Here is a 16,532-nt window from a genome sequence, read left to right as displayed (position 1 = left end):
CTCTGCTAATCTTCAAATAGTGCCTGGGATCTTTAACATCCACTTGAACCACAGGAACAGCGAAATGCAACTCTCAGTTTAACGGCTTATTGCTAGCAATGCAGTACTCCCTCAGTACTGTACTGCAGAGTCCATCTAGGTTACCTGCTCAAGTCCTGTTGTGGGATTTGTTAATTCCAGCCAAAGAGGCTGTGGAGGTGTTACAATTGGTCCAAGGGAAAATCAGCCAGAACTCCCATTCCTTACCATTGTCCAGCAACTCTTGTAATAACCTGCCAACGCTTACTGCCTGGAGTTACACACAATAATGGTCACATTTGACTTTGACTTTGAACTGAAGTACTCAATGCATAATTGTTTCATCTGTTACAAAAATTGAAATGCCCCAAGACCGTATAACAAATCACAAAACTACTCCAGAAACCACTGTTACTTTACTTGAAGAATTAGTTATAAATTTTATAAAAGGAGTTGAGAATCAGGATTGGAATCGGCTTGTTTTGCTTTCTTTAGCTTGACTCAGATATTGTATAAAGAAATACTTGCATTTATAAAGTATTACAAAGTGTTTTACAGCACAGAAACAGCCCATTTGTCCCAAAAGGTCCATGCCAGTGTTGATGTTCCACATGAACCTCCTCCCACCCCGTTCCATCTAACCTCATGAACATATCCTTCTATATCTTTCCCCCTCATGTGTTTATCTGGTTTTCCCTCATGTGTTTATCTGGTTTTCCCTAAATTTATCACCTTATCACATCCTCATTACATCCGAAAGTGTTTTATCATCAATGGATTACTTAAGTGCCATAATTGTTAGCTGGAAAAATGTGGCAGTCAATTTGTGCATAGCAAGGTCCCACAAAAAAGACCAGTTAATCATTCTTTTGGGTAGGGCTGACTAAGGAAGGACTGTTAGCTGGGACACCAGGAGAACTCTCTACTCTTCTCTAACAAGTTCATGGGATCTTTTAAGGCTGTTATGGAGCTTGGTTTAATGTCTCATCCAAAAAAACAGCACCTCTGACAATGTAGCGCTCCCTCAGTACTACATGGGAGTGTCAACCTAAGTTATGTGCTCACAACTGTCATGGGACTTCAACCCACAACTTTCTGACTTGGAGGTGACAGTTCTATTAGATGAGCCAAGTCGACACTACCCTTCATAAGGGCGAGCTGCTGATAATGTAAGGCTAAAAGTAACTCATGGTAATTTGTACTTTAGGGGTATCTTTTCCTCGCTACAGGTTGCTGGATGATTTACACATTAATAATGGGCATGCCATTAAACTTACTGTTACTTTGGCAGCAAAATCTAGGCCATTGTAAACACTTCTCAGAGATTCCTTTATAACAAGGGATGATTTCTTCAGAGTACACATCAGCAGCACAAAACTGTGCCCATCTTTCTCACACACTGGAAAGGAGCAGGCATGCAAGGTTGCCTCCCATGCTGTGTGCTTCCCTAGATTGCCTGCTAAATAGATCACCTTCTCCTGTCATATCCATCCTTTACCTGTTTGCCACCACCATTTCTTCCGTGGTCACTGGCTGAGTCCGAGAGCGATCATGAAAACGTCGCAGTCTGCGCTCCACAGCTGCATTACTGCTACGAGGATGCAACAAGGCAGCAGACTCCGCAGGGGACGCTTTCTCCAGCTCCTAATGCAAATACGATAGGCATGGGGCAGAACAAAAAGAATCAGATTCATTCTCAGTTACTGGGCCAATTCTAACAGTAGATTTCCCGAGCAACACACTGTCCCAAACAGCAGATGGCATATTAAACTTATCGTATTTGTTTCTTTTCAGCAAGCATCCAGCTGAGAAAACCAACTTGCTACATCGTCATTCCAGCTCAGGCCAATATCTACCTTCTTACAGTCTGTATTAGACCCGACTGGCCCGACACATTCTTTTCTATTCTTTTTGTTATTTCTGACACCAAGAAATGAAATATCACCAGACTAGCCTGGCAACTGACTCTCCAGAACTCAAATGAATCGAGTTAAATCAACTCAACCAAAATTGTCATGAACAATTGTTGAAATGTCCAAACTGGCTTTCATTGTCTGAAACACACTGCTTCAGACATCCTGTGGGAATCTTAATCAGCATTGCCCTACTATATTGTGAATGTAACCCCTTTGAAAGCTAGGTTTAACTCAATGGTAGTCGTTTTAACATTTTATCTGTCGAGAGATACAGCACTGAAACAGGCCCTTCAGCCCACCAAGTCTGTGCCGACCAACAACCACCCATTTATACTAACCCTGCAGTAATCCCATATTCCCTACCACCTACCTACACAAGGGGCAATTTACAATAGCGAATTTACCTGCAAGTCTTTGGCTGTGGGAGGAAACCGGAGCACCCGGCAAAAACCCACACAGTCACAGGGAGAACTTGCAAACTCCGCACAGGCGGTACCCAGAATCGAACCCGGGTCTCTGGAGCTGTGAGGCTGCAATGCTAACCACTGCACCACCCTAAACAACAGAGGTTTGACAACAAAAGTTCCACCCCCACCCCAACAACAGCAGTGAGAATTCAAATAAACCCTACACTCCACTGGTAGGTTCTTTTCTTTTTGGGCCTCCTTATCTCGAGAGACAATGGATACGCGCCTGGAGGTGGTCAGGGCTAAATTGTGGCGAGTCGAAGAGACTTAGTAGTTGGCAGGAAAAAAGACAGAGGCGCAAGGGGAGAGCCAACTGTGCAACAGCCCCAACAAACAAATTTCTCTGCAGCACCTGTGGAAGAGCCTGTCACTCCAGAATTGGCCTTTATAGCCACTCCAGGCGCTGCTTCACAAACCACTGACCTGGTAGGTATAAACTAGTAAATAAGTTATTAAATTCTCCTTGCATCACAGTGAATATTCTACAACACAGCACCTACTTTAAACAGTGACATCTTTGCAGCCACACTCAGTTTCGATCTTGCATCCATCTTCTCATCATCTGTAAAAGGAAACCATGATATTTTTACAGTTATTAAAGAGACAAAGACACATCAATCCTACATGAAGCATACATTTCTTTTTTCTGTGAGGGGACATAGTAGGGAGAGAATATAGATCTTGTAGAACTCATTAGGTCACAATGAGGCTTGTTTCCCTTTCTGGGGGTAAGTTCAGGCTAAAAAGTTTCAAATCTGTCCAGTGGTAATGTGTTAATAACACACAAATTTCCTTGTTCAACTTTATTCAGAGATCTAGGTGCAGATTGGGATAGGGGCACATAGCACACTAGTAGGAGAGGGAATTTGTGTGCATGTGGAATTTAAAGATATAGGGAAAATTAAAGGGGGGAGTGTTACAATAGGCAAACAAAAAATATGAAAACCTTTAGAATGGTTCAAAATGTATCTCAACCCATTAGCAATCTTTGACAAGGTAGAAGGATATTAACAAGTGAAGAAAACCTTTGAAGACAAAGGAAGCCTCTCCTTGAGACCACAGCTGAATAGTTCCGTTATTGGCTATGCAGGTGTCCTTATAGCAGATGGTACAGCTTTGTATCTGGCTCTCTGCTGAACCAGACTCTATGACAACACTTTCCCTTGGTCATAGGTGGCTGAAGCAATGCCTATAGTTTGGTAACATCTTGGTGGGTGCAACCAATCAGGCTTCACTGGCTGATGATCATCCTGACATACCTTCTTTCATGCGGTACCACATCAAACACTTCACCATTCTTTGCATCTGATAAACCATCCAGCAAAATGGTTAGTCTGGTCTTCACACATACCTGTGCCTTTGGGCTTGCTATCACAACACACATTGAGAGTTGGAATCTCTGCCTGGACTAACCATCTGCCATAGGGAAATCTGGGCAACCGTTGGATGCGGGTAGCAGCAAGTAGAAAAGACGACCACTTGGGCATCGCATCCTGCCTGGCATCCCCTCAGAGATTTTCATTTTTTCTCAGCATCTCATATTGGGAAATTCCCATTGGGGAACCCATTAACGGTGAGACAATGTATAAATAAATAAAACAACTAACAAGAAATTTAAGAAAAACAGGCCAGAATTGGCCTTAATGTAGTAAAAAGTAGTTTCTTAGCAATCATTCAAGTTTATTTACTTGCGCTGCTCATTGACTTGCCACCCTGTACCCGGAGTTGCAATGGGCACTTCTGCATTGAAAATCATGTAAAGTGTGGAAAAGGAAGCAGGAGGCGTGAGTATGGCCCTCACATATTTAAATATTATAATGAAGCACCCACCTACGTCAAGCAGAAGCTTCTCCTGCCTGCCCTATGCAAATGGAAATGGTCATTACAAGGCCAACCAATCGATATTACAGGTCTCCGCCTATTTTTCCTCACCAGAACACCCGAAAACAGGCAGCAATGGGCCAACATGATGAAGAAAATCACCCCCAGCTTTTTCATCCAGGATCCTGCCTAACATCATTTTCTACCGTGAAGTCCAATTCATCATTCACAGCAAACCCAACAGTAGGTCCCTGCTTGGTACTTGAAGTGAAAAATGACACGACAGCTTAAAAATCTCGTCAAATTGGACCAAATCTGATGAGGGAGGAGGAGATAAACACATTTTGATCGGAGGAAAATTTTCTTACCCAAAATAACATTCCACATGTGGAACAATAAAAAATTCTATTATTATAGTGGCTACAAGGTAGAAAGAAAATCCCACAGTGCAGTGAGGTTAAGGCAATAAACCATTCTTTTACATACATGCAGTGTCATTCGCCTGTCCTTTCTAATTATACAGGACTATATTTTATATTTCCTCATGGAATTTTGGGAACTGGCCAGTTGAGACCATTTTAATGTGTTTATTGCAGCCTGGAAGAATCATGTCTGCGTTCATACTGAAAATACACTTCATCTGTCTCTTATTCAATGCCACTTTAAAGCAGTGGATGAGTCAGCTGTGCTTCGGTACACTAATTAAGGTTAGGTATGCTAATTAAGGACTGTTAATTGCCAGTCCACATAGGTGACAAACAATTTGGACAGGGTTTTCAGGCCCCACAAAGGTCAGGAACAGAGGCAAGCAGGGCCCAAAAACACCAGTGCCAGCCAGCATGCTTTTTCCCGACACCGTTCCATCACCGGCCATTTTGGGTGAGGTGGTTTCGGCGCCCAGCAAGGCTGCTCAACACATGAGGAGGGTAACCAATTAGGTTCATTAAGAGCCTTGTTAACAGTAAGTAAAGGAGGCGATTTTCCAGTTGGCCTCCAGTTTCCCGAAGCGACGGGGGGGAGGGGAATACTTCAACTCTCTGGAAGCAGGCTCCCTGCCTGCCTGGGTATGGGTGAAGCTGAAGGCCACTCTGTCGAGGGATTCTTCTCTCCACCCACACCACCTCCCCCCCCCCCCCCCCCCCCCACCCAATCAACAGTGCTAACCTGACTACTTTTTATATTTTTAAATTGATTTTTAAAAAGTTGCCGAGAGGGTGCCTTTAAGTTGAAGCACCCTCTCAGTTACTTACCTTTTACTGCAGCCTGCTACTTCTCTGAAGCTAAAAGGCCTCTGATTGGCCCTCCAGCTTTGAGAGCCTGCTCACTGCCCTTAACTGGACAGAGGACCTGTTTTCATGCCAATTAAGGGGGCGGCCCATTCAAAATCCCAAAGAGTGACTGTTTCCCCGCCCAGGGGTGGGCTTTGGACTAGGAAACAGTCCTGGCTCCTGTTTCCCATCCCCAAAGCAAAGGTTCAGCTCTTTCTGTTGGTTCTGATGAAATGTCATTGACTTGAAAAGTTAACTCTGTTTCTCTTGTTATGGATGCTGAGTGTTTCCAGCATTTTCAGTTTGTAATTAGGATTGGTTACCTTGCTGCGCAAAGGGAGCTAATTACATAGATGACACAGCACAGAAACAGGCCATTCATCCCATCTAGTCTGTGCTGGTTTTTATGCATCACGAGTCTCCAGTCATTCCATCTGCTTCATCACAGCCTTTCAGCATATTTTCCGATTCCCTTTTCTCTCATGTAGTCATCTAATTTCTTTTTGAAAGCATCTAAGCTATTTACCTCAATCACTTCCCATGGAAGTGAATGCCACATTCTAACCACTCTCTGAGTAGAGAAATTTCTCTTTATTTCCCTGTTGGAGTTATTAGTAACTATCTTCTATTTATGGCCCCTAGTTTGGGATCTGCCACAAGTAGAAATACTTCCTCCACATTGACCCTGTCCAACCCATTCATAATTTTGAAGCCCTCTATCAGGGCACCCCTCAGTTTTCTCTTTTCTAAGGAAAAGAGCCTCAGCCTATTCAATCTTTCCTGATCGGTATGACCTCTCAGTTCCCATATCATTCTACTAAATCTTTTTTGCTCTGTCTCAAGTGCCTCTATATACCCTGTTGATAATATAGAGAGCTGAACCGCTCACAGTACTTCAAGTGGTGGTTTAACCAAGGTTCTATATAAGTTTAGCATAACTTTTCGGCTTTTCAATTCTATCCTCCCAAAAATGAATCTCAATGCTTTGTTTTTTTTATATCGCCTTATTAAACTGCTTCGCTACTTTTAGTGAATCATGTATATATTCCCAGCTCTTTCTGCTCCTCTACCCCATTTAGACACTTAGGGCTGGATTTTAAGAGCCCGCCACCGAAATCGGTGGCGAGCTCAAAAATGGCGGCCAGCACGCGTGGGCCATACGCCAAAGAGCCACCACGATCTCCCACACGGCGGCTCATTTAAATAGCAGGGGCAGCCCGCTCCCTCCAATCACATGGAAGGGGCAGGCTGTCCGTCGTCGGCAATGGGGTCAGCTGCCTGTGCACAGGCGCCGGCACCATTTTTAAAGGGCAGCCATCCCTGTCGGCAAATTTGAATTTTTAAAGTGAACTCCCCCAAAAATTTATCGAATAAATTTCAAACGCCCCTTTCCCACTCCACCAATAACAATTACATTAACTATTTGCTCTTCCCATCCACAAAACACTTAGCTTTTAAATCTGACCTTCCCCTCCCCCCACAGACTGCACATATTTAAAGTTTACCCCTTCCCACCATCCCCTACACCCATTATATTTGTTTGACCCCGTACACCAACCCCCCCGCCCCCGCACTGAAAATCCTAACTCTCCCCACTCCCCACCAGTGTCACACCGGCTTTCCCCAGACAGGGAATTGAAGGCGTGGGAGTGCCAGCCGCCCCACTGAGGATCAAAGTGGGCCCGGAAGACTAAAGGTAAGCTTATGCTAATGTATTCATTTTATTGATTTGAATATGTAGATGCAGTTCCCGTCGTCCAGCAGCAGGAACTGCCGACACAGAGCCTCGCCGCTGCCAGGAGGATCGGGTGGGGCCCTCCCGCCGTTGGCCTCTGTGGCTGGCAGCTGCTGGAACCATCTTCTGGCACCCTCCCCCCCGCCACGGAGCCCAACATCGTGGGCTTGGTAAAATCCAGACCTTAATTTTGAAGGAGTATGTGGCCTCATTATTTTCCCTACCAAAATGTACCACTTCATACTTAACAATACTGAAGTTCGTTTGCCAATTACACGCTCATTCTGCAAATTTCTTAATTTATTTATTTAGAGATACAGCACTGAAACAGGCCCTTCGGACCACCGAGTCTTCCTGTCTTTTGTCGCAGTCCTGCATTATATTAACTACATCCCCAGTTTGGTTTCATCTGCAAATTGAGATACTGAGTTACTTGCTCCTAAGTCCAAATCATAATGCAAATTATAAATAACTGGTCGCTGCACTGATCCTTGTGGAATACCACTTTCTACTTTCCTCCAATCTGAATAAATACCCTTTACCCCTACTCTCTGCTTTCTATCTTTCAGCCAATTTGCTATCCATTCAGCTGTTTGTCCCCTGTCTTCACATGCTCTAACCTTTTGCATGAGCCTACCATGGGGAACCTCGGTGAAGGCCTTTTGAAAATGATCTGCAATTGTTTGCTCCATCAGAGCTGGTGTGAATGGGCAGGTGGAACATGTTTCTGGAAGGTTGTCCAATGTCTTTGAACCTTACTATGAGTGACAGTTATATATTATTATACATGATGCCCTTTTGCCATTCTGTTAGTGAGAATAACTGTTGCCCTTAGGTGGATTTCTGCTCTGTCAGGCAGTTCACAGGCGGGGGCATTAATAGGAGTACTCAATGAATCCTTGATTTCTTATATAAACCTCATATGACAGATGCTGATCTCAATTAATTGTTATTCTAAAGAACCTCAAGCACTTGGAAATATTTTATTGTATTGGAACAGGGACTGCAAGTAAAGTTTTGCCAACTACTGAAATCTGCTGAATTTGTTCTTAATTCTGCTAATTTTACCAGATATATGAGTTCTAACCCCATTGAGTGTGTGAGGCATCTCACAAAGTATTCAGTTGGTTGATTAATTAGCACAAGACGCTCATTGTTCACACTGGCACCCTCCACGATTACTTCATACATGTTTTGGTTCACAGGCAACGTGGGATTACCTGTGGATACAATCCTTTGGGCTGGGTTGGAGAGAGAAAAATAAATCACTAGAGAGCACCGGAATCATAACAGAAAAGGTTTATCGAGTTGGCATGGTGTCAACAATGAAATAAAGGACAAAAGCAAGAAGGAGGGAGGTGCCGATGTTACTAAGTTCACCAGTTCTGATGAAAGTTCATCAACCTGAAATGTTGGCCAGGATTTCATGTTGGTGATGGGGGTCTCGACATATAGAAAAGGTGATGATGAGAATCCCGTGTCACCTCTTCTCTGGAAGGCCAGCTGAGTCTAATGCCAATCGGGCACTTAAGTGGATAGTGGTGGTCCTTCCACAGGATCAAGATCCCCATCACTAGAAGTCGCGCCCTTGCAGAGCTGCCAGCCAATCAGAGGCCGGCAGCTCTTCTACTGTGCAGCGCCACCACAGAGGTGGTGGCTGCTGCTGGAGAAGCACCTACATGAGGCCCAGGAGCGGTGCTGGACCCAGACTATGGGTAGGTCAGGGTGGGAAGGCTGTCATTGTGTGGGAGTCACAGGGGAGAGGGGTGTGGGGGGATTGCTAGCAAGGGCGGTGGCGGCGGGGGGGGGGGGGGGGGTTCTCAGCAGGCCCCCCCTTCCTGATGCCAGGTCCCTCGATCAGGCATTAAGTGTCTTTTAACAAGGGACCCATTCCTGCCCCCCCACCCCGCCCAGGAGCCAAGAAGCAGCCTGCACAGTTTTTCATGCATTACTTCCCATGTGGCAACAGGTCCATCCATCGCACGGCTAATTATGGCAGCATGAGACCCTTAATTGGGGGTTAATTGCCCAGTTAAGCGCCTCAATTGACAACGGGGAGGGAAGGAACCACCCCGCCACCATCCTATCCAATTTTATGCTCTCCTCGCCTCCAAACCCACAGCGGGGGAGAGCATAAAATTCCCCGTTAACTCTGTTTTCCTCTTTCTCTCTACAGCTGCTGCCTGACCTGCTGAGTCGTCCCAGCATTTTCTGTTTTTATTTTCGCCTTTGATTTTAAATTTCCTGTTTTACTTTTAAAATATTTTCAATCTCTGTCCCATGAAAGTCACTTTCTTTTGTAATTGCCCATGAGTCTCTATCAAGGATGATATAATGCCAACAGAGGGGGAAGTACATGTGGTGCTCAGGTCAGCACGTTATCAGCATAAGCACTCCATAAGAAATAAATGCCAATCACTGGCTCCAAAAAGTTCCACACAACTCAGGATGGCCGTTGCAATGATTTCTATACCCTGGCTTATCTTATCACTGAGCATTGGAGGTAGATTTAACCATCTAGCATTAACCATCTCCTGGTTGACAGAGACAACAAAGAGGCAAGGAGGTCTGTACGCCCTGCATTAATATCACCTTTTCAATGAGCATCATTAACCCAGTGTATGCTGAAAGGCAACTTAGAACATTTTCTGATTCAATGTTAATGAATGCTTGCTGTTTGTGGGAGCTTGCTGGTTGCAAATTGGCTGCTGGGTTTCCTACATTACATTAGTGAGTACAGAGAGGAATGCTGCACCTTCCAAGAAGTCATTTTTTGGATGAGAAGCCCCATTTTCCCTCTTAGGTGGGTGTTAAAGATCCCACTGCACTATTTGAAAAAGAGCAGGGGAGTTCTCACAGCCTCCCTCAACCAACACCGGTACCATCTCATTGATTTTGTTGCTGTTTCTGAGACCAACATCTGTACGATCTGAAACAAAAACAGAAAATGCTGGAAATACTCAGCAGGTCTGGCAGCATCTGTGGAGAGAGAAGCAGAGTTAACGTTTCAGGTCACTGACCTTTCATCACACCGGCGAAAGTTAGAAATGCAAAAGGATTTGAGAAAGGAAGGGGAGGGAAAGATGAATAAAAGGTAAGGTCTGTGATAAGCTGGAAGGCAGGAGAGATTAAATGATTTCATGGTGTAAAGCCAAGTAAAGAAACAAAAGATGTGTCAGGATGGCGTGTAGATGGTAGAAGAGCAGCCATCCAAAGACAAAGTAAAGGGATTAAGAAATGGGGGGGGTGGGGGGGGGGGAGGTGAGGAACAAACAGCAAAAAAAAACATGAAAAAAGAAAAAATGGGGCAGAGGTTATGATCTAAACTTGTTGAACAGTGTTGAGTCCAGAAGGCTGCAAAGTGCCCAGTCGTAAGATGAGGTGCTGTACTTATATGATCTTGTCAGTTGTTCCATTGCTGTTTGTGGGATCTTGCTGTGTGCAAATTGGCTACCATGTTTCCTACATTACAACAGTGACTACACTTCAAAAGTATTTCATTGGTTGTATAGCACTTTGAATATCCTGAGGTTGTGAAAGGCCCAATAGTAATGAAAGTTCATTCTGATTTTTTAATGTGTTTCAGACTCCTTTGTATCTGTAGGTGTTAGAATTCAGACTGAATTAAAACAAGCATCATTTCATTAAACCCTGATATTAGATTACTCCTGTAGTTCAGTGGTACAGCACTGAACTATAGAGTTGAGGAAGATTCCACGATCAGTCTGTGCTGAATGAGCTGATCTGAGCCTGGGCCTCAATTAGCCTCAGTATCCCTTGGATTAGGGAGGGAGGAAAAAAGGCAGATTTCCACTGAATCATGGTGCAAAGGAGAGGAGAGAATCAGGCTCTATAATTACAACCCCTGCCTCCCTTTCCCCAGTCAAACAGCAACTAGTCTGCCAACACATGTAGTCCAGGCTCGTGTATAAAGTATCCAAGGTCAGACAGAGTGCCAACAGCTGTGGGACTGAATCACAGCCAAAGAGTTATACAGCACAGAAACAGGCCCTTCGGCCCATCATGTCTTTGCCGGCCATCAAGCACCTAACTATTCTAATCCCATTTTCCAGCACATGGCGTGTAGCCTTGTATGCTGTGGCATTTCAAGTGCTCATCTAAATACTTCTTAAATGTTGTGATCATTCCTGCCTCGACCACCCATTCAGGCAGTGCGTTCCAGATTCCAACCACCCTCTGGGTGAAAAGATTTTTTCCTCAAATCGCCTCTAAACCTCCAGCCCCTTACCTTAAATCTATGCCCCCTGGTTATTGACCCCTCCGCTAAGGAAAAAAAGTTTCTTCCTATCTACCCTATCTATGCTCCTCATAATTTTGTATATCTCAATCATGTCCCCCCTCAACCTTCTCTGCTCTATAGAAAACAACCCTAGCCTTTTCAGTCTCTCTTCATAGCTGAAATGCTCCAGCCCAGGCAACATCCTGGTGAATCTCCTCCTCACCCTCCCCAGGGCAGTCACATTCTTCCTATAGTGTGGTGCCCAGAACTGTACTCAGTACTCCAGCTGTGGCCTAACTAGCATTTTGTACAGCTCCATCATAACCTCCCTGCGCTTATATTCTATGCCTCGGCTAATAAACGCAAGTATCCCATATGTCTTCCTAAACACCTTATCTATCTGTGCTGCTGCCTTCAGTGATCTATGGACAAGTACACCAAGGTCCCTCTGATCCTCTGTACTTCCTAGGGTCCTACCATCCATTGTATATTCCCTTGCCTTGTTAGTCCTCCCAAAATGCATCACCTCACACTTCTCAGGATTAAATTCCATTGACACTGCTCTGCCCATCTTACCAGCCCATCTATATCATCCTGTAATCCAAGGCTTTCCTCCTCACTATATCTCATATATATCATCATACCTCCTATATTCACGCCTAAATCATTAATGTACACTACAAACAGCAAGGGTCCCAGCACCGATCCCTGTGGTACACCACTAGTCACAGGCTTCCACTCGCAAAAACAACCCTCGACTATCACCCTCTGCCTCCTGCCACTAAGCCAATTTTGGATCCATTTTGCCAAATTGCCTTGGATCCCATGGGCTCTTACTTTCTTAACCAATCTCCAAAAGCCTTACTGAAGTCCATGTAGACTACATCAACTGCTTTACCCTCATCTACACATCTAGTCACCACCTCGAAAAATTCAATCAAGTTAGTTAGACACAATCTCCCCCTGACAAAGCCATGCTGACTATCCCTGATTAATCCCTGCCTCTCCAAGTGGAGATTAATCCTGTCCCTCAGAACTTTTTTCCAGTAGTTTCCCTACTCACTGGCCTGTAATTACCTGGTTTATCCGTGCTACCCTTCTTGAATAATGGCACCACATTCGCTGTCCTCCAATCCTCTGGGACCTCTCCTGTGGCCAGAGAGGATTTGAAAATTTGTGTCAGAGTCCCTGCTATCTCCTCCTTTGCCTCACATAACAGCCAGGGATACATCTCAACTGGGCCTGGTGATTTATTCACTTTTAAGCCCGCTAAAATAGCTAATACTTCCTCCCTTTCAATGCTAATATGTTCAAGTATATCACAATCACCCTCCCGGATCTCTACACCTACATCGTCCTTCTCCATAGTGAACACAGATGAAAAAGTAATCATTTAAAACCTCACCTACGTCCTCCGGCTCCAACAAAGATTGCCACTTTGGTCCCTAATGGGCCCTACTCTTTCCCTGGTTATCCTCTTGCCCTTAATATACTTATAAAACGCCATAGGATTTTCCTTTATCTTGCCTGCAAATCAGTGTAAAACTGTGCCTGCAGGACAGGGGGCGAATGAGGAAAGGGAAGTCGAAATACTCAACAATGCACTGATGTTGTGAGGCAGTGGTGTAGCAGTAATGTCACTGGATTAGTAATCTAGAGGCCCAGGCTAGTGCTCAGGGGACACGAGTTCAAATCTCACCACAGCAGATGGTGACATTTGAATTCAGTTAATCAACATGGAATTAAAAAAGCTAGTCTAATAGTAACCATGAAACCATTGTTGATTGTTGTAAAAACCCATCTGGTTCACTAATGTCCTTTAGGGAAGGAAATCTGCCAAACTTGCCTGGTCTGGCCTACATATGACTTCAGACCCACAGCAATGTGGTTGACTCTGAAAAGGCCTAACAGGCCACTCAGTTCAAGGGCAATTAGGGATGGGCAATAAATGCTGGCCAAGCCAGTGTTGCCCACATCCACAAACAAATTTGAAAAAATTATTTTGGGAAAAGGCAAATATATAGAAAAGAAACAAGGATGCCATGTTCCTGATGTGTATGGCTGGCTGCCTACTGGATGTACAAAGTCAGAATCAGCCCGAAAGATTATTATGTTTGCAGGTGTCTGAAGGCCACTCACTTGTAATAATTTATCCTTGATTTTCTTAGACTACCTTTTTTTAAAAAAAGAGTTTACATAACCAGTATTTCAAGTGGATTAACTGTGGGTTGAGGTGCAGGCATGGTACTCACCCTCAGTGTCCCTCTTGCATATGTTCAGCACTGAAGTACTGTAAGATTGAAAAAGAGACAAATACTGATACAAACTGCACAGAAGGATGTTGAGGAAGAAAACAAAACATACCTTTCCCCAACATAACATAATCTATGTTTTAGTAATTAAATCTTTACAAACTGCATGTCTGTAGATGACACTGTGCCAGTGTCTTGTATTGTTGCACCTCTGATAGCAACTTCCATTGTGCCCCTTGACTGCGTTATCACACTCTGGTTGTTCTACATTAAATACCATCCTTGCATGTTACAACATTTTTCACTGACATGCACACCAGGTCACCTAGTCTCCTATCTTTCACCAATTCTAATTGCAGACAGGGATGGAAGGCAGAGATTCGAGATCATGGGCTGAATTTTATGAAGGTGCGCAAATTGCGGCGGTGCACTCTGATCTTGGCGGTCTGCCCCTGCGGATCCGCCGTAGCTGAGCCCCCGCGATATTTCATGCAGGGGCTCAGTTAAATGGAGGGGGCGGATGGGTGACCCCGACAACAGCGTCCGGCGCCACCGCACAGGCGCCATTTTTAAAGGACTTCAAAATTTTTAAAGTTGCTGCTGCACTGAAATGAGAAGAAAAAATTTGGGGAAAGTTTCATTCCCCTTTCCCAACCCCCCACCCCCCCCCCCCAACTGAGTTATCAATAAATAAAAAAATGTATCCCCCTGGAAAAGCAATTTTTTTAAATGATGACCTTTCACTGACCTCCCACCGACAACTTCAGCACCTTTGACTCTCAACCCCTTCCCACCATCTACACACCCCGGGAATGGTTTTCCCTGCTCCCCCCCCCACCCTCCCTGAAATTTTCCCTCCTCTCCCCTCCCCACCAGTGTCACGCGGGAGTTCCGGCCGGCGGCCAGAATATCGGCGTGGGACAGCCGTCACTACCAGGTAAGTAATTATTCTTTAATTGTAATATCATTTGCATATTAAAATGAGTGGGCGCACTGAGGCCTCATCTCCGCCGGGAAAATGCAACGGGGCCTTCCTGGCTCTGGGGGTCATGGCGGTCCTCTCGCGGAAGAATTTTCCAGGCCTGCCCGCCACGACCCCCGATGTCAGAGGGTGAGTAAAATTCAGCCCCGTGACTCAACTCTGTTTTTTGCTGATGTTGAAAGTTCATTGAAACTTTAACAACTAAATAAGAACTTAGGAACAGGAGTCGGCCATTCAACCCCACAAGGCTTGCTCCACTATTCAATCAGATCATGGCTGATATATACCTCATCTCTATTTACCCTCCTTTGCTCTGTATCCCTTAATACCCTTACCCAAGAAACATCTATTGCTCTCAGTCTTGGACATTTCTATTAACCCAGTGATAACTGTATCTTGGGAAAGAGAGTTCCACATTTCCAGTACCCATTGTGTGACAAAGGTTCTTTGATTTCACTCCTGATTGGCCTAGCTCTAATTTTAAAATTGCAACTACATCTACAGCAGAACACAGAAATAAGTAGAAAAATATGTTTCCTTTCTGATTAACATTTTAGAAAATGTACAGGCAGCCTGCTTAAAATATTGGGTGGGGTGTAAACTGGCACAACCCAGTCCCCACTGGACAGATTGGGTTAAAATTAATGCATAAGTGCCCCTTGTAAATCATGCCCATTATTCCAGTATACTCACTCAAGGAGTTATCTGTTCAGTGAAATGCCACTAAAGCTCAGACTCTCAATCGTTTCATCACATACTCTCCCTGTGGTGCTAGCTTCACTGTTGGCAGCTGGACAGGTTAGCTTGGAGTCTTGTTACAGCATAACTTGGATAGATCCCCGAGTGACTCAGTGTGTCACTCAGCCTCGCAGATTGGAAAGTCCAAAGTTCAACTCCCTGTCTGTGTTCAGTTAGCTGATGTCAGCTTGGGCAAGAGGTGAGGTGCTCAAAGTCACTTGGACAAGGTGAGGAACAAATGCCAGCCAGAGTTCCTGCTCATGGTCACTGTCCCGTAACTGCTTAGTGTCCTAATCTGCATGTAGGCTGGGATAAGGCATGGCTGTGAAGCCTCAACAGTTGAATAGGGTGTCAACGTGCATGGCCTAGGGTTGTACATGAACCTGTAGCCCTGTAAGAGCCAACACCTTTAAGAAACTGGATGGGTGGGTGGGGGGGGGGGAACTAGCTGGAGAGGCAAAAATCAGATAAAGCATCAAAGTCCCTCCACTTACTGTGGTTAAAAATGTTGGATAAAAGTCAGTTCTGATACTTTCTGCCTGCAACGATTATTCATCACTGGAAGGAATGTTGGGTTACAATCTTGTTCTATCCCTTTTTTTAATTGAAAGGAAATATTCAAACTACAATTGCATAGGAGCCTCCTGCCCACTTGTGCCTCACCGTTCTGTCACCGTGAGAGGCTGGGTCCTGAAGCGATCTGACGTTTTACGATTCACACCTGGGCTAATGTAGCGCCTGGGCCTCTGCCGCACCTCCCAGCCAGGCACTGCTGCTAAATCCAGGCTCAGTGTCACGTCAGCATCAACACCACTAGTTCAGGAGAAAGAGAGAGAGAGAGAGAGAGAGAGGAGAGGGAGGAGAGCAAAACATGGACAGCATGAATGTGGAGGGTAAGAGATCTGCAGTGCATGAAAAGTAAAAGGCAGAAGGAAGGAACACTGTCGGAATTAATCCATTGGGATCTGCTGCACTGTTTGAACATGAACAAAATACAGCATCAAAATGCCCCTTGCTCTGTCAGTTCAGTGTGTGTCCTGAAGGTATTAGGTCAGGGTCAGCAACCTCTGGAACCACACGGGCCTCTTTAGCATC

General features: G+C 44.8%; 1 protein-coding gene across 13 annotated transcripts in view; it reads right to left on the bottom strand.

The window, feature by feature from the left end:
• LOC137348063 (supervillin-like) overlaps positions 1 to 16,532 on the bottom strand; it is a 162,862-nt gene that overhangs the window by 101,948 nt on the left and 44,382 nt on the right. For 9 of the 13 annotated variants that reach the window (XM_068013189.1, XM_068013193.1, XM_068013191.1 and 6 more), the window contains 3 exons: positions 13,718 to 13,755; positions 2,902 to 2,963; positions 1,517 to 1,662 (listed from right to left, as the gene is read on the bottom strand). In XM_068013189.1, coding sequence (XP_067869290.1) covers positions 1,517 to 1,662; positions 2,902 to 2,963; positions 13,718 to 13,755 — 246 coding nt within the window. Of the gene's footprint in view, positions 1 to 1,516; positions 1,663 to 2,901; positions 2,964 to 13,717; positions 13,756 to 16,100; positions 16,185 to 16,532 lie in introns of those variants that run through there. The other 4 variants (XM_068013202.1, XM_068013203.1, XM_068013199.1 and 1 more) reach the window with 2 other exon arrangements.

The sequence above is a fragment of the Heterodontus francisci genome, chromosome 33, assembly GCF_036365525.1.
Source record: "Heterodontus francisci isolate sHetFra1 chromosome 33, sHetFra1.hap1, whole genome shotgun sequence".
Classification (NCBI taxonomy): Eukaryota; Metazoa; Chordata; class Chondrichthyes; order Heterodontiformes; family Heterodontidae; genus Heterodontus; species Heterodontus francisci.
This window is presented reverse-complemented; position numbering and strand designations above follow the sequence as displayed.